General features: G+C 43.6%; 1 protein-coding gene across 1 annotated transcript; it reads left to right on the forward strand.

Moving 5' to 3' along the window:
* The first annotated feature begins 3,342 nt into the window (after window positions 1-3,342).
* On the forward strand, window positions 3,343-21,377 carry LOC106565499 (synaptoporin). The gene is made up of 5 exons (XM_014132718.3): window positions 3,343-3,527; window positions 5,424-5,548; window positions 12,692-12,890; window positions 18,464-18,655; window positions 20,228-21,377. Exons 1-5 carry the CDS (start codon window positions 3,504-3,506, stop codon window positions 20,606-20,608), a joined length of 921 nt encoding a protein of 306 aa, XP_013988193.1. The 5' UTR covers window positions 3,343-3,503; the 3' UTR covers window positions 20,609-21,377.
* Window positions 21,378-25,014: the final 3,637 nt, after the last annotated feature.

Genomic DNA, 25,014 nt, shown 5'->3' on the forward strand with positions numbered 1-25,014 from the left:
CTCTTACATCTAGACGTTCCGCTAGTGGAACACCTGCTCCAATATCCAATGATAGGCGTGGCGCGAATTACAAATTCCTCAAAAATACAAAAACTTCAATTTTTCAAACATATGACTATTTCACAGCATTTTAAAGACAAGACTCTCCTTTATCTAACCACACTGTCCGATTTCAAAAAGGCTTTACAGCGAAAGCAAAACATTAGATTATGTCAGCAGAGTACCAAGCCAGAAATAATCAGACACCCATTTTTCAAGCTAGCATATAATGTCACAAAAACCCAGAAGACAGCTAAATGCAGCACTAACCTTTGATGATCTTCATCAGATGACACACCTAGGACATTATGTTATACAATACATGCATGTTTTGTTCAATCAAGTTCATATTTATATCAAAAAACAGCTTTTTACATTAGCATGTGACGTTCATAACTAGCATACCACCCGCAAACTTCTGGGGAATTTGCTAACAATTTACTAAATTACTCACGATAAACGTTCACAAAAAGCGTAACAATTATTTTAAGAATTATAGATACAGAACTCCTCTATGCACTCGATATGTCCGATTTTAAAATAGCTTTTTGGTGAAAGCACATTTTGCAATATTCTAAGTACATAGCCCAGCCATCACGGGCTAGCTATTTAGACACCCGGCAGGTTTAGCCTTCACTAATATCAGATTTACTATTATAAAAGTTTGATTACCTTTTGTTGTCTTCGTCAGAATGCACTCCCAGGACTGCTACTTCAATAACAAATGTTGGTTTGGTCCCAAATAATCCATCGTTATATCCGAATAGCGGTGTTTTGTTCGTGCACCCAGACACTATCCGAAATGGTAAATCAGGGTCGTGCGCATGGCGCAATTCGTGACAAAAAAATTCTAAATATTCCATTACCGTACTTCGAAGCATGTCAACCGCTGTTTAAAATCAATTTTTATGCAATTTATCTCGTAAAAAAGCGATAATATTCCGACCGGGAATCTCCTTTTTGGCAAACAGAGGAAAAATCACAAAGACGGGGGCGGCCAGGTCACGCGCCTAAGCCCACAGTCCCTTGATCGGCCACTTGAGAAAGGTGATAATGTGTTTCAGCCTGGGGCTGGGATGACGACATTCTGTTTTTTCCCGGGCTCTGAGCGCCTATGGAAGACGTAGGAAGTGTCACGTTAGAGCAGAGATCCTTTGTAAAAGATAGAGATGGCAAAGAAGTTCAAGAAATGGTCAGACAGGCCACTTCCTGTAAAGGAATCTCTCAGGTTTTGACTTGCCATATGAGTTCTGTTATACTCACAGACACAATTCAAACAGTTTTAGAAACTTTGGAGTGTTTTCTATCCAAAGCCAATAATTATATGCATATTCTAGTTACTGGGCAGGAGTAGTAACCAGATTAAATCGGGTACGTTTTTTATCCAGCCGTGAAAATACTGCCCCCTAGCCATAACAGGTTAATCTAACTGCTTAACTATTTATCTGTACATGGAATTGTATTTGTTGTTTTTTTACTCCTTTTTTTCTGATCTTTACAGGATGTGTGGAGACATTTCACTGCAGCTAATGTAGAAGGAAAAGCTGTGTACCTTTGCAAATACTGTGCCAAATCATATGTGAAGAATGCAACAAAGATGCAGAATCATCTGGCCAAGTACATAAAGTTCCCTCAGCGCTTACAACAAGCAACCTCTGACAAAAGTCCCTCTACTTCTATTAGAGGTGAAAATTATGAATCAGACACCTTATCGATAGCAACAGCTCATGATCCTCCTGGAATCAGACGTTTTTTTGACTCAATGGAGGAACGTAGTCAGAGAAATGCTGATGAATGTCTTGCTCGAGCTGTGTATGCAACTGGTTCACCTCTGATGCTCACAGACAATATTGGAAGAGATTTCTGAATGTTCTTCACCCAGCATACACCCCTCCAACCAAACATGCTTTACCTACTCATTTGCTGGATGCAGAGTTCAACAAAGTTCAAGTGAAGGTCAAGCAAATCATTGAGAAGGCACACCGGTCTCAGACTGTATTGCAATCATCTCTAATGGGTGGTCGAATGTTCGTGGGCAAGGAATAATGAACTACATAATATCCACCTCTCAACCAGTATTCTACAAGAGCACAGACACAAGGGACAAGAGACACACCAGTCTCTACATTGCAGATGAGCTGAAGGCAGTCATCAATGACCTTGGACCACAGAAGGTATTTGCACTGGTGATAGACAATGCTGCGAACATGAAGGCTGCTTGGTCTAAAGTGGAGGAGTCCTACCCTCACATCACACCCAATGGCTGTGCTGCTCATGCATTGAATCTGCTTCTCAAGGACATCATGCCACTGAAAACAATAGATACACTCTACAAGAGAGCCAAGGAAATGGTTAGGTATGTGAAGGGTCATCACGTTATAGCAGCAATCTACCTCACCAAGCAAAGTGAGAATAATAAGAGCACCACATTGAAGCTGCCCAGCAACAGCCGTTGGGGTGGTGTTGTCTTCATGTTTGACAGTCTCCTGGAGGGGAAGGAGTCTCTCCAAGAAATGGCTATATCACAGTCTGCCAATATGGACAGCCCCATCAAGAGGATCCTCCTGGATTATGTATTTTGGGAGAGAGTGGTAAGCAGCCTAAAACTCCTGAAACCTATAGCAGTAGCCATTGCACGCATCGAGGGGGACAATGCCATCCTGCCTGATGTTCAGACTCTGCTTGCAGATGTAAGAGAAGAAATCCGTACAGCCCTGCCCACTTCGCTGTTGCTCCAAGCAGAGGAAACATGTTAATCACTATTATTGCACGCAGAGTGAGTCCATGCAATTTATGTGATTTGTTAAGCATATTTCTACTCCTGAACTTATTTTATTACTTATTGACTCAAGATATTTCAGTTTTTCATTTTAAATGAATGTATATATATATTTTTTAAATATAATTCCACCTTGACATTATGGGGTATTGTGTGTAGATCAGTGACACAAAATCTCAATCTAATCCGTTTTAAATCCAGACTGCAACACAACAAAATTTGGAAAAAGTAAAGGGGTGTGAATACTTTCTGAAGGCACTGTATCCCTGTCTCTGCTGAATCTATGGGTGGAAATCTCCTAGGTGAATCCTCATACTTTTACAGTTCTGTCTATCTGTTATCTACCAGTGTCTGGTAGGTAGGTCTGTCCTCGAAGAGAGGAGCAGAAACACCAAGTTACAATACAGACAATGTCTACACTACATCATCTTCTTACACCCCCCCCCCCCAACACCTACCCCAACCCCAGAAAGCTCGCTTTGTTCTCTCCTCTCCTCTCCTCACTTCAGATATCTGGTCTCTGCTCTCCCCACCCTCCGGGCAACCTCTGCACTCTGCTATCTCTCTCTCTCTCTCTCTCTGCTTTCTCTCTTTGTGCCATCTACATCAGTGACAGTACAACAGTATGAGGAGAAAGCTGCTAACACCATCTTGTGGAGTAGAACTTGTTCACTTTGCTTTTTAAATGTGTATGGTCATATTTGCTCCGGTAAGTTGTTGTTTCTTTCATATTTGGACTGTGGCTAATTGATTTTCATTAGTAAGCTCATTCTTGGTTAAACACTATAATAAAGCATTACAATTATCCAGTTATGAAGTATGGATGTGCTCTATGGTAGGCTAGTGATAGATCTGTTTTTAAAATCATTTTTTTTCATTTTCAATTTAGTTTGTAAGGAATAGTATTTATGTTTAGTGGGTAGAATGTTATCAAACGTTGTTTCCAGTGGAGTCTTTTCGTGTGTGTGTGCCTGTGTGTGTGTGGCATGTACAGTATTCCAACAGGTTGAGTCCCTCTATGGGGCTCTGCCCACCCTCTAACCCACAGTAGGCGACCCTCTGTTTACAGTCAGCCCATTTCTAAATTATTCAGTTGTTTTCATAATGCTGTTTCCAAGGAAATCAATCCCAAACCTTTATCATCAGTCTGCTTAATAGATATGGTGCCAAGATTAGGGGCTCGGTTAAATACGCAGCGCTGAAGTTCAGCGTTATAGCGCAATTAAAATTGAAAGGTAATTTTCGATTGAGCCAGTGTTTACCATAAATGCAGTTTCCGCTAACATTGCCTTTAAATGTCAATCACTCTACAACGCATATCTTCAGTGCTACGGATTCAATTGACGCTAGCTTTCATCTATCATCTCTCTCTCTAATGTGTCATTAATAATCTGAATAATTTAGAAAGCATCCTTATCCATTTGAATATTGATGAGTGAATGACCAAGGGGTTTGCAGACAACAGACAGATCAATCCTTCTATAAATCCATCCAATCACTGACTTTTAGTTATAGCCACACATACTTAATTAGATGGGGTCTCCTGGCTGTATGTTATCCCTTTAAGGAACTCTCTCTGTCTATGTCTCTGTCTTGCTCTCTCTCTGTCTCTGTTTCTGTCTTGCTCTCTCTCTTTATCCCAGCCACCGTCAATCTCTCTCTTTCTAAAAGATAAACAAACCCACACAAAGAAACACAACAAACAAACATACCATTTCATCAGAGAGATGAGTTGTGTCGTCTTTCTAAATTATGGTAAAGGCTAAAGATTATGGATAATTACTTGGTGTGTGTGTCCATGCGCGTGTGTGGGAGTGCTAGGTCTTGATTAGAATTGACCAATGCTTCAGTCCTTTCACAGGCATCAAAGGTAGATAACAAAAAGAGATTAATGCCAGTAGCCTACAGTATCTGACTGCCTGCCATGCCCACGGACGGTTCCTGATGAAATATATATAACATGTATAACATGCTGACATCAGTCTCCCGGCCACTGACAGAAATTATAGACACATGATCCCTTTGAAAGATGTGCATGCCTCATAGACTCCCAATAGATGTATACAGAGATACAACATGCATTCACCTGTTTGCATTCATCAACAGCAGTTGAAGCTCTGACAAACGCAGAGTGACTGTTGCTTAATAAACCTAAGTGATACTGGAAAGAGCAGGTTTTCTTTTCTTTAAGGATCGATCAACAGCTCCAAGTTGGCAAAAGCTAAAGACAACCAACTGTAAAACTCTTTCCACCATATACTGTATCCACACCATGTACCATGTTACACATGAAAAGTTCCCTAATTACTTTCACAGAGTCAGCCTTTGTCAGGATGTTGATGTTCCTCCGTGGCCCATTAATTCCAGCTGCTAGTCTAGCAGCTCTTTAGAAGACCAGACAGGAGAGGTGTGACAAGGACCAACTTTTTGTGCATTCCAACTGGTACCCTATTCCCTATGTAGTGCACTACTTTTTTTTTACTAGGCCCAGGGCTCTGGTCAAAAGTTGTTCACTATGTAGGGAATAGGGTGCCATTTTGGGACACAGCCTATGTCTAGAATGCTCAATGGGTAGGAGTCTAATGAGGTATTTTTTTTTTCCCAGATTTTTGCCGTCTGTGCATTTGCAACATGTGGAGGGTACTCTGGTCACCTGCGGGTTAGAGTGGAATGTCTAGACAAGAGCCAGAGCAACCTCAGCATCACCATAAACTTTGCCTATCCCTTCAGGTAATACATGCTGACATTTTTCCTAGTCTGACTATTATACTTTTACCCATTTTATTGTGGTTCATGGTCAACATTCTCCAAAATATGAATTCAGCAGAATTTACATTGAAGTACACTACAGTCATGTGTAAACTGGAGCAGAAGGCTCATGCCATTGTCACATGTACTTTCACACTCGTGGGTATGTCATGTTGAGAGACAAGTCACACTTACCTAGATTAACATGGAGACCACACGGCTCGTGTCACGTGTGCAAGTGTTGCAAAATAACATACATGTTATTCCATCATTGCACCCACACTGCTCAAGCGCGTCAACGAGCATCTGCTTATCCAGAACTTGGTTCTATTTGCGACGCTTGTGTCATGCTGGTATAAAGGATTTTGGAGACAGGCGCAGGAATACACAATAGGTTTTTTTATTAATACACCCAAAACAAACACGTATACAAAAACACTGGGCTGTACCCAAACAAAAGAGCGAGGTTAAACCTCATTGAATGACACGGGACTATACCCGTAATACACTATATACATACATATATATATATATATATATATATATACTGCTCAAAAAAATAAAGGGAACACTAAAATAACACATCCTAGATCTGAATGAATGAAATAATCTTATTAAATACTTTTTTCTTTACATAGTTGAATGTGCTGACAACAAAATCACACAAAAATAATCAATGGAAATCCAATTTATCAACCCATGGAGTTCTGGATTTAGAGTCACACTCAAAATTAAAGTGGAAACCACACTACAGGCTGATCCAACTTTGATGTAATGTCCTTAAAACAAGTCAAAATGAGGCTCAGTAGTGTGTGTGGCCTCCACGTGCCTGTATGACCTCCCTACAATGCCTGGGCATGCTCCTGATGAGGTGGAGGATGGTCTCCTGAGGGATCTCCTCCCAGCCCTGGACTAAAGCATGCGCCAACTCCTGGACAGTCTGTGGTGCAACGTGGCATTGGTGGATGGAGCTAGACATGATGTCCCAGATGTGCTCAATTGGATTCAGGTCTGGGGAACGGGCGGGCCAGTCCATAGCATCAATGCCTTCCTCTTGCAGGAACTGCTGACACACTCCAGCCACATGAGGTCTAGCATTGTCTTGCATTAGGAGGAACCCAGGGCCAACCGCACCAGCATATGGTCTCACAAGAGGTCTGAGGATCTCATCTCGGTACCTAATGGCAGTCAGGCTACCTCTGGCGAGCACATGGAGGGCTGTGCGGCCCCCCAAAGAAATGCCACAACACACCATGACTGACCCACCGCCAAACCGGTCATGCTGGAGGATGTTGCAGGCAGCAGAACGTTCTCCACGGCGTCTCCAGACTCTGTCACGTCTGTCACATGCTCAGTGTGAACCTGCTTTCATCTGTGAAGAGCACAGGGCGCCAGTGGTGAATTTGCCAATCTTGGTGTTCTCTGGCAAATGCCAAACGTCCTGCACGGTGTTGGGCTGTAAGCACAACCCCCACCTGTGGACGTCGGGCCCTCATACCACCCTCATGCAGTCTGTTTCTGACCGTTTGCACATTTGTGGCCTGCTGGAGGTCATTTTGCAGGGCTCTGGCAGTGCTCCTCCTGCTCCTCCTTGCACAAAGGTGGAGGTAGCGGTCCTGCTGCTGGGTTGTTGCCCTCCTACGGCCTCCTCCACGTCTCCTGATGTACTGGCCTGTCTCCTGGTAGCGCCTCCATGCTCTGGACACTACGCTGACAGACACAGCAAACCTTCTTGCCACAGCTTGCATTGATGTGCCATCCTGGATGAGCTGCACTACCTGAGCCACTTGTGTGGGTTGTAGACTCCGTCTCATGCTACCACTAGAGTGAAAGCACCGCCAGCATTCAAAATTGACCAAAACATCAGCCAGGAAGCATAAGAACTGAGAAGTGGTCTGTGGTCACCACCTGCCGAACCACTCCTTTATTGGGGGTGTCTTGCTAATTGCCTATAATTTCCACCTGTTGTCTATTCCATTTGCACAACAGCATGTGAAATTTATTGTCAAACAGTGTTGCTTCCTAAGTGGACAGTTTGATTTCACAGAAGTGTGATTGACTTGGAGTTACATTGTGTTGTTTAAGTGTTCCCTTTATTTTTTTGAGCAGTGTATATAGCTAACAGCTGCACCAACGCATCTGTACTCACACCACCAACGGACATGGGAACAATAACCGACAAAGACAGAGGGAACAGAGGGCACATATATAACATACTAATCAGGGGAAATGGGAACCAGGTGTGTGTAATCAGACAAGACAGTCCGGGGTTGATGATAATGAATCCCGTTCAGTGAAGCCTAGAAAGCTGGTGACGTAGACCTCCAAAACTGGTGAACAGAATGAGCATCAGTACCGGGGGGATCCGTGACAGCTTGACACACTGCAAGTCCCGCCTCTCCCATCTCCTCATTGGTTTTTAGGAGCATATACCTACGTGGGTGTTTGAAAGATGAACTGAGGTCAACACACCAGTCCAGTTGGTAGTGGTAATCCACCTTAACCTCTGGTCTGGACGGACATCCAGCGAAAAATCCTATCGCCATTAGCATAACAAAATGTAATATATATATTTTTTCAAATATAGGACTATGTTATATCATTTTATAGATACACCTCTCCTGAATCGAACCACGTTGTCCGATTTCAAAAAGGCTTTACAGCAAAAGCTAAACATTAGATTATGTTAGAGGAGTATATCGTAAAAGTAGCCACATAGCCATTTTCCGACCAACCACATGCATCACAAATAACCAAAAAACAGCTAAATGCAGCACTAACCTTTGACAATCTTCATCAGATGACACTTCTAAGGCACCTTGTTACACAATACATGCATTCTTTTGTTCGATAAAGTTCATATTTATATATAAAAACAGCATTTTACATCGGCGCGTAACGTTGACTAACTATTTTCCCTCAAATACGTCCGGTGAAACAGCGCTACAATTTACTAAATTACTATTCGAAAACATTTTTAAAATGTAATATTGTCATTCTAAGATTTATAGATTAGCATCTCTTGAAAGCACCTGCAATGCCAGATTTAAAAATAACTTTACTGGGTAATCACACTTTGCGATAAAAGGGGATGCGATACTCAGAAAAATAGGCTAGCAATACAGGTCAGTGCCATCTTGGAACAATCGCATATCAAATCTAGTCTTGTATACTATTGTCAATAATCCCTTACCTTTGATTATCTTCATCAGAAAGCACTTCCAGGAATCCCAGGTCCACAACAAATGTATTTTCGTTCGAAAAAGTTAATCCTTTATGTCCCAATAGCTTGTTGTTGTTAGCGCGTTCTGAAGGCTGCACCAAAAGTACTGTCGGCCGCGGGACTTCTCTCTCAACAAAATGCATTTTTTTTTAATTTAAGTTTGTTCAAACATGTCAAACATTGTATAACATAAATCTTTAAAGCCTTTTTCAACCAGAGCTCCAATAACATTAAAGGGGGACGATTGCATTGTCTTTCATAACGTTTCGAAAGGGGAGGGTAGCCAGGGGCGCCGGCGTCATAATGGTGATGGCCCTCCTCATGTTACCACGTTCCACAGACTCTCATTCTGTCAGTTTTCACAATAGAAGGCTCAAATCACTTTGTAAAGACTGGGGACATCTAGTGGAAGCAATAGGAAGTGCTCAATGAACCATTGCTCATGGTGTGATTTATAGGCAAAGTGATGAAGTTGAGTCCGCAATTCAGAATTCCACTTCCTGTTACGATCTGTCTCGGGGTTTTGACTGCCATATGAGTTCTGTTATACTCACAGACACCATTCAAACAGCTTTAGAAACTTTAGGGTGTTTTCTATCCACAAGTATTAATTATATGCATATCCTAGCTTCTGAGTTTGAGTAGGAGGCCGTTTAAAATGGGCACACATTTTTTTCAAAAATCGCTGTAGCGCCCCCTATCCTAGGCGACCGTCAAGAGGTTAAAATTGGTTGCCAACCACCATGTCAAGTCCAAAGAAGAAGAAGACGCCTAAAGGAGGAGAGATTACTAGAAGCAAACTTTTACCCTTTTATGTGTGGATTAATCATCCCGGGATATACTGTAGGCATACTGTAGCCTACCCATACTGTGCATTTCAGGAAAAATAACGACCCAATGTTTATATCCCAAAGCAAATTAGCTAGCAACAGCAAGCTATCTAGCTAAATTACCAGTAATGTTTAATGCTTTTCGATCTGTCCCCAAATGAATATAGTTGGTTCAGAGTTTGCTTTGATATTTTAAAGCAAGAGCGCTTCCGGCTTCGTTATCATTGAATCTATGGTGCATGTGGTAATATAGCTTTGATGAGACAATGACAGTGTTGTCTGCCTGTGAATGTGTTTTGAAAACTAGTGTGGTGGCTGAGTTATATTTTCCATCTATAAAAGATGGAAGAAAGAGAACAGCATTGAGTTGATGAAATATGGAGCTGTCAGACAGACTGTGGTGTCAGAGTCTTTGTCTGATCCCCAGAAATGATTAATGTTTCCACATTCAGTATCTCATGTGTATCTATCTACAGTACCTGCTCCCTTGAAAACCATAAACCTTTTCAACTCCAGGGGCCTCATTTATCAACCGTGCATACATTTCTTAATAAATGATGGTATATGTGGAGATTCTAGGATTTGTGTAACAAATTTTTGGGATTTATCAAACTGTCGTTCGCAACATTATACGCAAGTTTTCATTGATAAATCAGAGCCATATTATATTTAGGTGCTCATGAACAAGCTCTAAAACCCCACCTTTTATGGTAACAAAAATTCCTAATTTGCTGTATGATTTGGGAAATGTTGGAATTGGGCCATGTCAGATTTAGGCCTATATAATGTAAGTGTACATAGGCTATACATGCTGGTATGCAACTTCCTTACCAATGGCAAATGCATTGATTTTATCATTAGGCTTACTCTTTAATGCTCATATTATCCAACTATTATCATAATTCCTGTGTGTCAAACACCTCCATTTTCCCCAAAATAGCAAAATAAGCATGCAATACAATTCTTCAACCATTTGAAGTTGTGCGTACGCATGGTACAGTACATGGAGATACGCACACTTCTCCGTTAAAACTGGCGCATGCAAAGTTTAGTCTTTTTTTATGTGCATGTACCTTTCATAAATCAGTCCCTTAGAGATCGGTGTAGAGATGTATAATTGAGACTCCTGAGCATCATGCAGTTATTCTGAAGGATACATACAGTTGAAGTCGGAAGTTTACATACACCTTAGCCAAATACATTTAAACTCAGTTTTTCACAATTCCTGACATTAAATCCAAGTAAAAATTCCCTGTTTTAGGTCAGTTAGGATCACCACTTTATTTTAAGAATGTGAAATGTCAGAATAATAGTAGAGAGAATTATTTATTTCAGCTTTTATTTCTTTCATCACATTCCCAGTGGGTCACAAGTTTACATACACTCAATTAGTATCTGGGTCAAATGTTTTGGGTATCCTTCCACAAGCTTCCCACAATAAGTTGGGTGAATTGTGGCCGATTCCTCCTGACAGAGCTGGTGTAACTGAGTCAGGTTTGTAGGCCTCCTTGCTCGCACACACTTTTTCAGTTCTGCCCACAAATGTTCTATGGGATTGAGGTCAGGGCTTTGTGAAGGCCGCTCCAATACCTTGACTTTGTTGTCCTTAAACCATTTTGCCACAACTTTGGAAGTATGCTTGGGGTCATTGTCCATTTGGAAGACCCATTTGCGACCAAGCTTTAACTTCCTGACTGATGTCTAGAGATGTTGCTTCAATATATCCACATAATTTCCCCTCCTCATGATGCCATCTATTTTGTGAAGGGCACTAGTCCCTCCTGCAGCAAAGCACCCCCACAACATGATGCTGCCACCCCCGTGCTTCACGGTTGGGATGGTGTTCTTCGGCTTGCAAGCCTCCCCCTTTTTCCTCCAAAAATAACAATGGTCATTATGGCCAAACAGTTCTATTTTTGTTTCATCAGACCAGAGGACATTTCTCCAAAAAGTACGATCTTTGTCCAAATGTGCAGTTGCAAACCGTAGTCTGGCTTTTATATGGCGGTTTTGGAGCAGTGGCTTCTTCCTTGCTGAGCGACCTTTCAGGTTATGTCGATATAGGACTCGTTTTACTGTGGATATAGATACTTTTGTACCTGTTTCCTCCAACATCTTCATAAGGTCCTTTGCTGTTGTTCTGGGATTGATTTGAACTTTTCGCACCAAAGTAAGTTCATCTCTAGGAGACAGAACGCGTCTCCTTCCTGAGCGGTATGACGGCTACGTGGTCCCATGGTGTTTATACTTCTGTACTATTGTTTGTACAGATGAACATGGTACCTTCAGGTGTTTGTAAATAGCTCCCAAGGATGAACCAGACTTGTGGAGTTCTACAATTTATTTTCTGAGGTCTTGGCTGATTTATTTTGATTTTCCCATGATGTCAAGCAAAGAGGCACTGAGTTTGAAGGTAGGCCTTGAAATACATCCACAGATACACCTCCAACTGACTCAAATTATGTCAATTAGCCTATCAGAAGCTTCTAAAGCCATGACATCATTTTCTGGAATTTTCCAAGCTGTTTAAAGGCACAGTCAACTTAGTGTATATAAACTTCTGACCCACTGGAATTGTGATACAGTGAATTATAAGTGAAATAATCTGTCTGTTAACAATTTTTTGAAAAATGACTTGTGTCATGCACCTAGGTAGATGTCCTAACCAACGTGCCAAAACTATAGTTTGTTAACAAGAAATGTGTGGAGTGGTTGAAAAACGAGTTTTAATGACTCCAACCTAAGTGTATGTAAACTTCCGACTTTAACTGTATACCCCAATCTCCTTAGATGCGTCTTCTCTCTCCCCCTCTCCCCCTTTCTCTTCTCTTCTCTTCTCCCTCCCTCCCCCCTCACAAAGCCTGTCAGATCAGGTCAGATTCCATTGGTAATGGAATGATTTCCCCCCCAATGTCGTAACATCTTTGTTGTTGTAATATCACAAACGGATGTGTCAGTTTCACTGCTCTGGATTCATGCTTGAAAGGTTTAAATTGCCTACACTGTGGTCAGAGCCTTGCATTACTCAATAAAAGTCTCTGTGACCATGTCCTTGTTCCTGTCATCTGATAGGTTACAGCAGGTCCATTTCAAGCCCACGCTGTGTGAGGGGAATAGACAGGAGACCATCTTCATGGTAGGAGACTACTCCTCCTCAGCTCAGTTCTTTGTGACCGTGGCAGTTGTTGCCTTCCTCTACTCCCTGCTGGCCACCGTGGTGTACATCTACTACCAGAATAAGTACCGCGAGGGTAACAGAGGACCACTGGTGGTGAGTTGATTTACTTACCAAGAGCTGCCTTTGATTCATTCATGCCATGGGATTTGTATAATTTGCGTGTGTATTAACTGAGATACAATACATTTCATAATTTCCAGGACTGTAGTTTAGCATGTAAAGAAATGTGATTCAAGATTATTACCTATAAAAAGGTGTGGTACATTATTTCATTCTTTAAATAGCAGTTAGCTGTACTGTGTTAGTCCTGATGTTACTCCTGCTGTTACTCCTGCTGTTACTCCTGATGTTGCTACTGCTGTTACTCCTGCTGTTACTCCTTATCAGAACTCAGGATAAGACCCAGATGCAGACAGCTAGAGTCACAGATGTTTATTGACCCAAACAGGGGGCAGGCAAAAGACAGGTCAAAGGCAGGCAGATATCCGTAATCCAGGGCAGAGTCAATAAGGTACAGAACAGCAGGCAGGCTCAGGGTCAGAACAGGAGAAAAAGGGCTGTGAGACATAGGTTTAATCACAGACATGAAAAGTGGGATGTATACGGAGGGTACGGGGCAACAGAAGACGAACAGCAGAGTGGCTAATGATCTTGGAGATGGGGAAAGGGCCGATTAAGCGGGGGAAAAGTTTGAGGGACTCCATGAGTGGACAGCCATACCCTCTGCCGGGGTCCGGTGGCGGTCCGCTTGTCGTCAATACCTGGAGGTGGTCTTGAGAAGAGTCGACCGGGCTCTCTTCCAGATACGGCGACAGTGGAGGACAAACATCTGGGCCGAGGGTATGCCAACCTCTTCCTCTTGTTCTGGGAAGAGCAGGGGCTAATACCACAGGGAACACTCAAAAGGCGAGAGCCCAGTGGCAGAGCACGGGAGGGTGCTGAGGGCGTATTCAACCCACACGAGTTGCTGCCTCCAGGTGGTGGGGTTGGCGGAGACAAGGCAGCGAAGAATCGTCTCCAGGTCTTGATTGGCTCGTCAGACTGAGCCCGAAGGACAGGCTGGCTACCGACCCAATGAGCGTGCAGAACACCTTCCAGAACCGGGACGAGAACTGAGGACCCCGGTCGGAGACCATGTGCACTGGGAGTCCATGGATCTGGAAGACATGCTGCACCATGAGCTGGGCCATCTCTTTAGCAGAGGGTAGCTTGGGGAGAGGAATGAAGTGGGTGGCTTTGGAAAACCGGTCCACTATTGTCAGGATGGCGGTGTTGCCATCAAACGGGGTAAGACCCGTGACTAAGTCCAGTGATATGTGAGACCAGGGACTGTGAGGGACATGCAGTGGTTGAAGGAGACCAGCCAGAGCTTGCAGAGGAGTCTTGTTCTGTGCACAGACCGTGCAGGCAGCGACGAACGCGGAGACATCCAGGACTATGGTAGGCCACCAAAAGCATTGTCGCACAAAGGCCAGGGTCTGACGGGAGCGGACAGCATCAGGTACAAACATCCAGTTATCTGTGCCCCCCCGAGGTTCGGCTGGGAACGCTGTGCCTCACGGATCTGCTTCCCTATTTCCCAGCTGAGTGCCGTCGCCAGACACAAGGTGGGAAGGATGGTCTTGGGGTCCGAGAGTGTAGCCACGGGGCTATAGCGGTGTGACAGCGCATCCGGCTTGATATTCTTGGATCTTGGTCGGTGTTAAACCGGGTGAAAAGCAGGGCCCACCTAGCTTGCCTGGAATTGAGACGCTTGGCTGTGCGGAGATATTCCAGGTTCTTGTCTGTTGAAACGTTGGATATCAGCTTATTTAATTATTGCATCTGAGCTCCTAGAGTGCTCTCCTTTTCTTTTTCAAGTGTTCTACTCTGCTAGCCAGCACCTCGCCTAAACAGGTGTGCGTTTCTTTCGTCTCCAGATTACCATGTGAACGGAACCTTGGGAGATGTAAGTGCAGACAAGGGGAAAGCCAGGGTGCTGTAACGACGGATAAAGCGGCGATAGAAGGAATTCTCATTTCTCTGCTTTCACAAAAAGCTGGTTCTCCAGGAGGCGCTGGAGGACCTGTCAGATGTGGAGCACGTGTTATTGGGCTGAGTGGGAGAAAACGAGGATATCATCGAGGTAGACTAAAACGAACCGGTTCAACATGTTGTGGAGAACGTCAATAACCAGGGCCTGGAACACAGCAGGGGCATTGGTAAGTCCAAATTGCATGACGAGGTATTCGTAGTGGCCACTGGCCGTGTTGAAGGCAGTCTTCCACTTGTCCCCTTCCCTTACCCGCACCAGATGGTAGGCGTTCCGCAGGTCCAACTTGGATAAATCTGTGTAGGTCCTCGATGTAGATCTCCATAGCCTTGGTCTCCAGACCCGAAGAAGAGTACAGTCGTCCCCGGGGCGGTGTAGTGCCTGGAAGAAGGTCGATCCCACAATCATAGGGTCAGTGCGGAGGAAGTGAAGTGACCCAGGCCTTACTGAAAACCTCCTGGAAGACCTGGTACTTCGCGAGAATGGCGGAGAGGTCCGAGCAACTTCCGAGCCCACATGAAGACGTCCTGGGGCAGGCTGTGCTGACTTCAGACAATGGGCGTGGCTCCAGCCCATAATGGCACCAGCAGTCCAGTCTATGAGGGGATTGTGTCACTGGAGTGAAGAGAGTCCCAATACCACGGGAACCTGAGAAGACTTAATCAGCATGAATTGAATTGCCTCGCTATGGTTGCCTGACACTTGTAGGTTGATGGGAGTGGTATTGTGAGTGACCCGGCATATAGAGCGGCCGTCCAGCACTCTAACGTCCATGGGAATGGAGAGGGGCTGAGTGGGGATGCCCAGCTCAGATGCCAGGGTACATCCAAAAACTCTTATCTGCCCCAGAGTCGATGAGTACCCGGAGAGATTTGGACTGGTTCCCCCACAGCAGGATGGCATGGAAAGGGGTGCGAGTAAGGGGAGAGGAAAAGTTCTCAGTATGGCCCACCAGAGTACTCGCCCCTTCTTGATGAGCCTGGGTTTTTAATGGGCAGTTAGCTAAGAAATGTCCCGTAGCTCCGCAATATAGACAGCTCTGTGTGTGGAGTCGGAGTAAGCGCTCAGCAGGAGTCAATCTATTCCTGCCCAGGTGCATGGACTCCGAAGTAGACGAGTCGGCAGCCCTTGGTGATTCTTGAGAGAACTCGGATGACGTTGGGTTCACTCGGACACGTAGACCTCGGGGGTCTCCGGGATTCCTCAGACGCAAGGTGGGAATCGAGGGTGAGCGAGCGGGGCACAGACTCCCTGTCCCTCCCACATTCTCGAAGCCGCCCATCAATCCGGATGGTCGCGGCTATGAGGGAATCAAGGAGCATGGGCAGCTCCCGGTCTGTGAGCACATCTTTGATCACCTCCGAATGTTTTCGGGTTCCAGGCACTCTCAGCCGCCAACGTGCAAAAATCCACTGCGTAGTCTGCTGCATTGTGGGAGTATAGCGCAAATGAGCGTGCCACTGCCAGACCCCCACAGCAACTCGCCCAAGCCTTCCCCATTTCCCCTTCTCCCAAATCCAGTCAGCTGATGTTCTGAAAGAGCTGCAAAATCTGGACCCCTACAAATCAGCTGGGCTAGACAATCTGGATCCTTTCTTTCTAAAATTATCTGCTGAAATTGTTGCAACCCCTATTACCAGCCTGTTCAACCTCTCTTTCGTGTTGTCTGAGATTCCAAAGATTGGAAAGCAGCTGCGGTCATCCAACCTCTTCAAAGGGGGGGACACTCTTGACCCAAACTGCTACAGACCTATATGTATCCTACCCTGCCTTTCTAAAGTCTTCGAATGCCAAGTCAACAAACAGATTACCGACCATTTTGGATCCCACCGCACCTTCTCCGCTATGCAATCTGGTTTCAGAGCTGGTCATGGGTGCACCTCAGCCACGCTCAAGGTACTAAACGATATCTTAACCGCCATCGATAAGAAACAATACTGTGCTGCCGTATTCATTGACCTGGCCAAGGCTTTCGACTCTGTCAATCACCACATCCTCATCGGCAGACTCAATAGCCTTGGTTTTTCAAATGATTACTTCTGGCCCTTCTTTGGATACTGTGTTAACTATCCTCCAGACGAGCTTCAATGCCATACAACTCTCCTTCCGTGGCCTCCAACTGCTCTTAAATACAAGTAAAACTAAATGCATGCTCTTCAACCGATCGCTGCTTGCACCTGCCCGCCCGTCCAGCATCACTACTCTGGACGGTTCTGACTTAGAATATGTGGACACCTACTAATACCTAGGTGTCTGGTTAGACTGTAAACTCTCCTTCCAGACTCACATCAAACATCTCCAATCCAAAGTTAAATCTAGAATTGGCTTCCTATTTTGCAACAAAGCATCTTTCACTCATGCTGCCAAGCATACCCTCGTTAAACTGACCATCCTACCGATCCTCGACTTCGGCGATGTTATTTACAAAATAGCCTCCAATACCCTACTCAATAAATTGGATGCAGTCTATCACAGTGCCATCCGTTTTGTCACCGAAGCTCCACATACTACCCACCACTGCGACCTGTACGCTCTCGTTGGCTGGCCCTCGCTTCATACTCGTTGCCAAACCCACTGGCTCTAGGTCATCTATAATAGCCCATCTATAATTTAGCCCAAACAACTACCTCTTCCCCCTACTGTATATATTTATTTATTTTGCTCCTTTGCACCCCATTATTTATATTTCTACTTTGCACTTTCTTCCACTGCAAATCTACCATTCCGGTGTTTTACTTGCTATATTGTATTTACTTCGCCACCATGGCCTTTTTTGCCTTTACCTCCCTTATCTCACCTCATTTGCTCACTTTGTATATAGACTTATTTTTCTACTATATTATTGACTGTATGTTTGTTTTACTCCATGTGTAACTGTGTTGTTGTATGTGTCAAACTGCTTGCTTTATCTTGGCCAGGTCGCAATTGTAAATGAGAACTTGTTCTCAACATGCCTACCTGGTTAAATAAAGGTGAAATAAAAAAAAAAAGTGGGGTTCTCGGGACGCTAGTGTAGGCTGGGAGATTACTGGTGTGACCCAATGCCCAGTAGGGAATCCACGGAATTGCTCCAGCAATGTATTGAACGCCTGGTAATGGCGTTCTGCCAGGGTTTGGAGTCCCTCCATAAGACATTGCACTAACTCTTTGTGTCTTCCAATGGTGGCTCCTTACAGGGAGAGCACTGTGGAGCTGGTCTGAGTCTGCTGGGTCAGTCATGGCCAGTTCGTACTAGTCACAGATGTTTATAGACCCAAACAGGGGGCTGGCAAAATACAGGTCAAAGGCAGGCAGAGGACCGTAATCCAGGGCAAAGTCAATAAGGTACAGAACAGCAGGCAGGCTCGGGGTCAGGACAGGCAGAGGTTCGTAAATGGTTCAGAGTCAGGCAGGTACAGAACGGCAGGCAGGCTCGGGGTCAGGGCAGGCAGAATGGTCAGAACCGGGGAAACTAGGAAACAGAACTTGAGAAAGCAGGGAGACGTTGCTCCTCATCTTACTCCACATGTTACTCCTGCTTTTTTATCCCATATCCCTTTAAATCTCATTTATAACTTCCCCCTATCTTCTTCCTCAACTCTCACAATCTCATTACATCTGATAATAACCTCCTCCATCTCTCCCTCCTAACCAGGACTTTGTAGTGACTGTGCTCTTCGCCTTCATGTGGTTGGTGAGCTCCTGTGCCTGGGCCAAAGCTCTGTCTGATGTGAAGTCAGCCACAGATCCCACCCAGGTCCTCCTGCTCATCTCCGCCTGCAGACGCCCAGCCAACCGGTGTTCAGCTTCCCACCACCCAGTCTGGTCTGAGCTCAACACGTCTGTGGTGAGCCATTGGATGCATCCATAATGGCATCCTATTCTCTATATAGTGCACTACTTTAGACCAGAACTCTATGTGCCCTAGTCAAAAGTAGTGCACTATATATGGTAAGGGTGTTCAGCTCTTACCCTATGAGGTCCAGAGCCTCCTGGTTTAACTGTTCTACCTGTTAATTAATTGCATCCACCTGGTGTCACAGGTCTAAATCAGTCCCTGATTAGAGGGGAACTATGATACAATGCACTGGAACTGGCTTCAAGGTCTAGAGTTGAGTTTGAGGGATATATGGAGTAGGGTCCATTTAGGACACAGCCCTTATACTGTATGTGAAACATGAATGCTGAACAATGTTAGCTCCATTGCCTTTTTTTAACCAGGCCAGTTGAGAACAAGTTCTCATTTACAACTGCGACCTGGCCAAGATAAAGAAAAGCAGTGCGTCCAAAACAACAACATTGAGTTACAAAGTGGATAAACAACCTCACGGTCAATAACACAATAGAAAATCTGTATACAGTGTGTGCAAATTAAGTAAGGAGGTAGGGCAATAAATAGGCCATAGTGGCGAAGTAATTACAATTTAGCAAGTAACACTGGGGTGATAGATGTGCAGATGAGGATGTGCATGTATAAATACTGATATAAATACTGGTGTGCAAAGGAGCAGAATAAAAAAGAAAAAAAAATATGTGGATGAGGTAGGTAGTTGGTTAGATGGGCTATTTACAGATGGGCTGTGTACAGCTGCAGCGATCGTTAAGCTCCTCTGACAGCCGATGCTTGAAGTTAGTGAGGGAGATTTACGTCTCCAACTTCAGTGATTTTTGCAATTCGTTCCACTCATTGGCAGCAGAGAACTGGAAGGAAAGGCGGCCGAAGTAAGTGTTGGCTTTGGGGATGACCAGTGAAATATACCTGCTGCAGCGCGTGCTACGGGTGGGTGTTGTTATGGTGACCAGTGAGCTGAGATAAGGCGGAGCTTTACCTAGCAAAGACTTATAGATGACCTGGAGCCAGTGGGTTTTGCAACGATTACGTAGTGAGGACCAGCCAACGAGAGCATACAGGTTGCAATGGTGGATAGTATATAGGGCTTTGGTGACAAAACGGATGGCACTGTGATAGACTGCATCCAATTTGCTGAGTAGAGTGTTGGAGGCTATTTTGTAAATTACATCGCCGAAGTCAAGGATTGGCAGGATAGTCAGTTTTGCGAGGGTATGTTTGGCAGCTTGAGTGACGGAGGCTTTGTTGCGAAATAGGAAGAGGGGGTTACCGCTGCCGCTTTCCAATCTTTAGGAATCTCAGACGATACGAAACAGCCGGATAATTTTAAGAAGAGAGGGTCCAGATTGTCTAGCCCAGCTGATTTGTAGGGATCCAGATTCTGCAGCTCTTTCAGGACTTCAGGTCTTCAGTTCCGACAGGTGGTGTTTAACGGTTATTGACGTTTTACATCATGTGTGCACACCAACAAAAATTCTTAGCAACCATTTGTTACATTTTCGGATTCTAAATCTGTCATTTTTATGTTTAGACCCAAACTAAATACCCTCTTTCTATACCTCTATGCAGGCCTTTGGTTTTGTAAACTTTATCCTCTGGGCCGGCAACATCTGGTTTGTATTCAAAGAGACTGGCTGGTACAAGACTGGCCAGAGGTACCCGATGAGAAGCGCCTCTGAGAGACGGGCCAATGGGATGAGCCAACGACTCTGCAGCCAGAACAGTTTCGACCAATCAGGGGACAGCTTCTATCAACATCCATACAGGCAGGCTAGTTTTGACCTATCACGGGAGAGCTTTGGCCAGCAGCACTACAGCCAAGGCAGCTTCAACCAATCAATGGGCAGCTTACGCTTGCCGCAAACTAGTCTAGGACAGCCAATCATCATCAGTCAGGGGGATGTCACCCCTAAAGGGCCTAATCCTATCATATTTGTCAATGATATTTAGATCACATTTCGTATACATTTTGCCCTCATCTACTTACCCTCACAAACTTGACTAGATCTGAAAATACTATTGTATATTGATACCTGACCATAAGTCATGTAGATTTTCCGATGTGAAGTTTGCGAGGGCCGGGGGTTGTAATTATCTAACGGGGTGGAATATAAGAGGGAATAATGTGGTATAGTAAAAGGGAAGTAAGGGATATTTAGCAAGTGAGTTATTAAGAGGAGATCGGAGTGAATTGGAGAATCTATCAGAAATCGAAATGGAGTGAGAGAAGATTGTCTGTGTGAATAGTGACTTTGCATTATATGTGGTGGCTGTCTTATGGAAGTGGTTTTCTTGGTGTGTTTAGTCTAGAACCTGGTGTGTTTTGTTTAGAACTTGGTGCATCGGTGCACATGGTGTTACCTGTGTTTCACTTGAGGTTCAATGATTCATGTTTTTATTTACAAATTGTTTTATGCTTCAGTAGGTTTGTGCTATTGAATTTAAAATTGCGGTGGGTACATTCGTTTGTGAACTGTATATTATATATACTCTAATTATACAATCTGATTCTTCAACTGATGCAGTGTGCTTAATTGGTGGTTGGTGGCTGTGCTGTGTGTTGATAGTGTTATGCGGTGATGCTCCACAGTGAGTCGTTCCACACATTTTGTATACTTGTTGTCATTTCTCAATGGTTTTAAAGTGATGTTGATATTTCACAGGGATCTTAACAATACTGACATTGAAGATGCACAAATAAAAAATTACATTGGCATTATCCAAACGGTTTGCCTCTGTGTGAATACTGTATAAAGCCTAATGAAACTAAAGTCAAACCAGTCTGTCTGTCTCTATACAACAACCAACTACAAGGGCAGTTTATGAACACACGTATGCAGAATGTCCTATTTAAAGGTGGAAACTTAGATCTGACATTCTAAAGATATGGACACTTACTGCTGAACTCTAACTCTGAGCCCTGACAAACATGTGGTTTCCATATGTTTGATACCATTCCAGTTATTCCATTCCAGCAAAAAAAAATTATGAAATTGTATGAAATGTATGCATTCACTACTGTAAGTCACTCTGGATAAGAGCGTCTGCTAAATGACTAAAATGTAAAATGTAAAATGTAATTACAATGATCCTGTCCTCCTATAGCTCCTCCGACCAGCCTCCACTGCTCTGAGCCCTGACTTTCCAAATATATGAACACTTACTGCTCGACTGTAACTCTGAATACACGGTCTATCACACAGGTGAAAGGTGCTCTGATATTCTGCTGTCCTATCACAGTGATCAGATCAGATCTACCTGAGAGCTGTTACCATGGCAATGCAGGTATGGTACAATAGGTGAGAGCTGTCATCCTCTTCTGCTTCAGAGGGAGTTGAGGTACTAGCCCCCCCTAGTCTGTAACAAGACAAATAAGATTCAGCACTGCCTCGTTTCCATGGCAATGTGGGATATTTGATACAGAACAGGGAAAGGAAAGAGAAAAGGAGGATATTAAATACAGAAGTAACAGAAGAAGGAGAAGGAGAAAAGATCAGAAAGCACATTGATAAGAGAGAAAAATAAAGTGTGTGAGTAGGTGTGAATGTCTAGTTTGTGTTGAGGGGAGTGCTAACTGCACCTGCCCGGTCCCCTAGATATTGTCATGCTTACAGTACCTTGTTTAGCTCTGTGGCTAGACTAGACAAGTGTGTAGAAAGGCTGTCAGATTAAAGGCTCATACAGGCACAGACACAAGGGCCCATGGGGGCCCCTCTCTCTGGCTCAGGGACTCCATTCTATCCCTTTGAACACAGGTATTTTAATGAGATCCAAGCCTGCTCACATCACAAAACATCGATTCTCTTTCTCTTTCTTCAATTCTGTCTCTTACTGAGGGTCATGCTAATAAATTATAGTACTGTATCTTGGCTGAGTATTCTAAATACATGCCTTTCATATACAGCAGCTAATGCATTGCAGCCAGTGCTGCATAATCAGATCTCTGCAATATCAGCAATCAAATGTTCTTCGAAGAGCCCTAAAGATGTTGACATAATAAAAACACATGTCTTAATCCAGATAAAGTCCTAATGGTGAAATCTAACACCTTCTGCAACAGCTTTCCATCATTTCAGTCCCTATAATTGAGACCAAGTGGGAAACAAGCTTTGCTTTTATATATATATTTTTTATCTCTGCATAATTGAATTCAGCAGGCTCCCAAGGAGCAAGCTAATGGAATGAGGAATTCAACTAAGACAAACACCATGACGTAATACCAAACACTGAAATGGGCCTAACATCCCAGGATGACAGCTGGGATGTAAAATACATGAGAAGAGATGAGATAAGAAAAGAGCCGAACAGAACAGAAGAGAACAGAACAGAAGAGAGCGGATGGACAGACATTATCCAATGGTAAGCCTGTTTAATAACGTGGCACGAGGGTTGTAATTAAGTTTCTGTGGGTTGCGTGGACTCTTCTGTGTGTAAGCAGCCATTAAATACAGTGTGGAGAGAGCGAGGCAGTGTTTCTCTGGTCATATGCCAAATGGAACCATATTCTCTGTGTAGTGCCCTTCTTTTGACCAGGACCCATAGGACTCTGGTCAAAAGTAGTACACTATTGTATATGAAATCGGGTGCCATTTGAGATGCATACTTTGTGTGTTAGGCCGACCCTCCGCAGAGATGTTAGCTAAACGGCAACAGCAGGTGTCCAGGCCACAGAAAGACACAAGGATGGAAATTGCAGTGTAGGTGCCCCACAGTATAACAATTAAGATCACCAGGAAATGAAGGGTTAGAATGCACATGCCAAGGCTGTGTGGAGGGCGGGAGATGTGGAAGGGGTTGGGAGAGATGGAGGGGTTCGGGGGTTGATGGGTTCAAACACTAGCCGTGTCCGGATACCCATACTTGTGCCCTAAATAGTAGGCCGTTTTGAGTATGTGAAAAAAATTAAGTTTAATAGTATGAAACGTTTCTAAAATCAACTATACACTTTTCGGCTTTGACAACAGCTGATAAATTAGATGTGGGGATGCGCTATCAAAATCAAACATTAGCGGGAAACAACGCAATCATTCATGACACATTCTCAGCATACAAAAATAGAGTATGTGACTTTGCAGAAATCAGCTACGTTTTAAATGCCAGAATGTTACTCACTCACATACTCGATCTTCATCTAGTAGAATTCGATGCACACTATTCCACAATGCATTGGAATAGATGGGCTGAGAGTGATAGGCCCTAGTTCTCTTCAAGTAGCCAAACAACAAAACTAGTCTACGTATTTGGGAGGAGACCAAATAGCGAAGTTTCTGTGGTGGTGTTCAAATGTAGGCTAAGTAGTTTTTGTTTTGCTTAAAATGATCACAAGTATCGTGTCATAGGCTACATCTTTGAAAACAAACGTTTAAAAATATATATTCTCATTGAAAAGTGTTTCTTGTTCTCTTGGCCTTCGTTAAGCAAAATAGCCTACTAATTTGATTAGATTTTTTCTGATTATGTCGACACCGGGGACTCTGGATGTGGCTGCGTTGTTGATGTCGTAGTTAATCAGGCCTTTTGATTTGAACATATGGATTGTTTGTTTTGTAGGCTTGGCTTTCTGTAATTTATATTTATTTATGGATCAAGCTTAGTTCCCAATGATCAGTACTTTAATTTATTATGATATTGCCCAGCGGATCTGAGTTTGAGACGTACACGACTGTCCACGTTTCTCTGCTTTTCGATTTGAACATTATAAAATGTTTGGTATGTGTGCTAGGCTGTTATATATGCTACATCACTTGGATTTTACTAATAAATATGTTGAAATGGAACCAAATTAGGCTATATGTTTCTGTCTTCGGTCCTTTTTAAATAGGATAGATGGGCTACGGTATAGGTTGAATGTTATAGTCTGCCATAACCAGCCTGAGTAAGCCTATAACTCCATTCCTGTTTGATTCAGAGTTTAAAGAAATTAAACAAATTGGAAATGAGCTATTATCAGGCTGGTTAATGCGATGCATGTCTGTTGAATTTTGACAAATCCACCTGCACTCAGCCCCGCCCCACCTACTCAGCCAGCCAGGAGCCACTACTGCGTTGAAGCCGTGGAATATTGCATACTTTCTATAAAAAAGTACATGATAAATATTATGCAACAATGATTACATTGTATGCAGTTTAAGTATGTATTATGCTAGTATGGGTATTCGGACACGGCCAGTGTCTTGATCATGACATAAGGGGTATTTTCAAAAAATAAATATGGATTGTTTGAATACTGGATTCTGATTAGTTGATAGCAGGGTGTTATTCATGACAATCCTTGTTAAGAGTTTCATTTTAATTATCATTGTACATCCACTAGGGTTGGGATCAATAAATTCCAAATGATTTTAAATTCCAATTCA

The sequence above is a fragment of the Salmo salar genome, chromosome 12 (assembly GCF_965601325.2).
Source record: "Salmo salar chromosome 12, fSalSal1, whole genome shotgun sequence".
NCBI classification, from domain to species: domain Eukaryota; kingdom Metazoa; phylum Chordata; class Actinopteri; order Salmoniformes; family Salmonidae; genus Salmo; species Salmo salar.

Coding starts and splice junctions, on each gene's coding strand:
- LOC106565499 (XM_014132718.3), top strand. CDS start 3,504: ATGTGTATGGTCATATTTGCTCCG. Junction 5,549..12,691: donor AACTTTGCCTATCCCTTCAG/GTAATACATGCT, acceptor GTCATCTGATAG/GTTACAGCAGGTCCATTTCA. Junction 18,656..20,227: donor CTGAGCTCAACACGTCTGTG/GTGAGCCATTGG, acceptor ACCTCTATGCAG/GCCTTTGGTTTTGTAAACTT.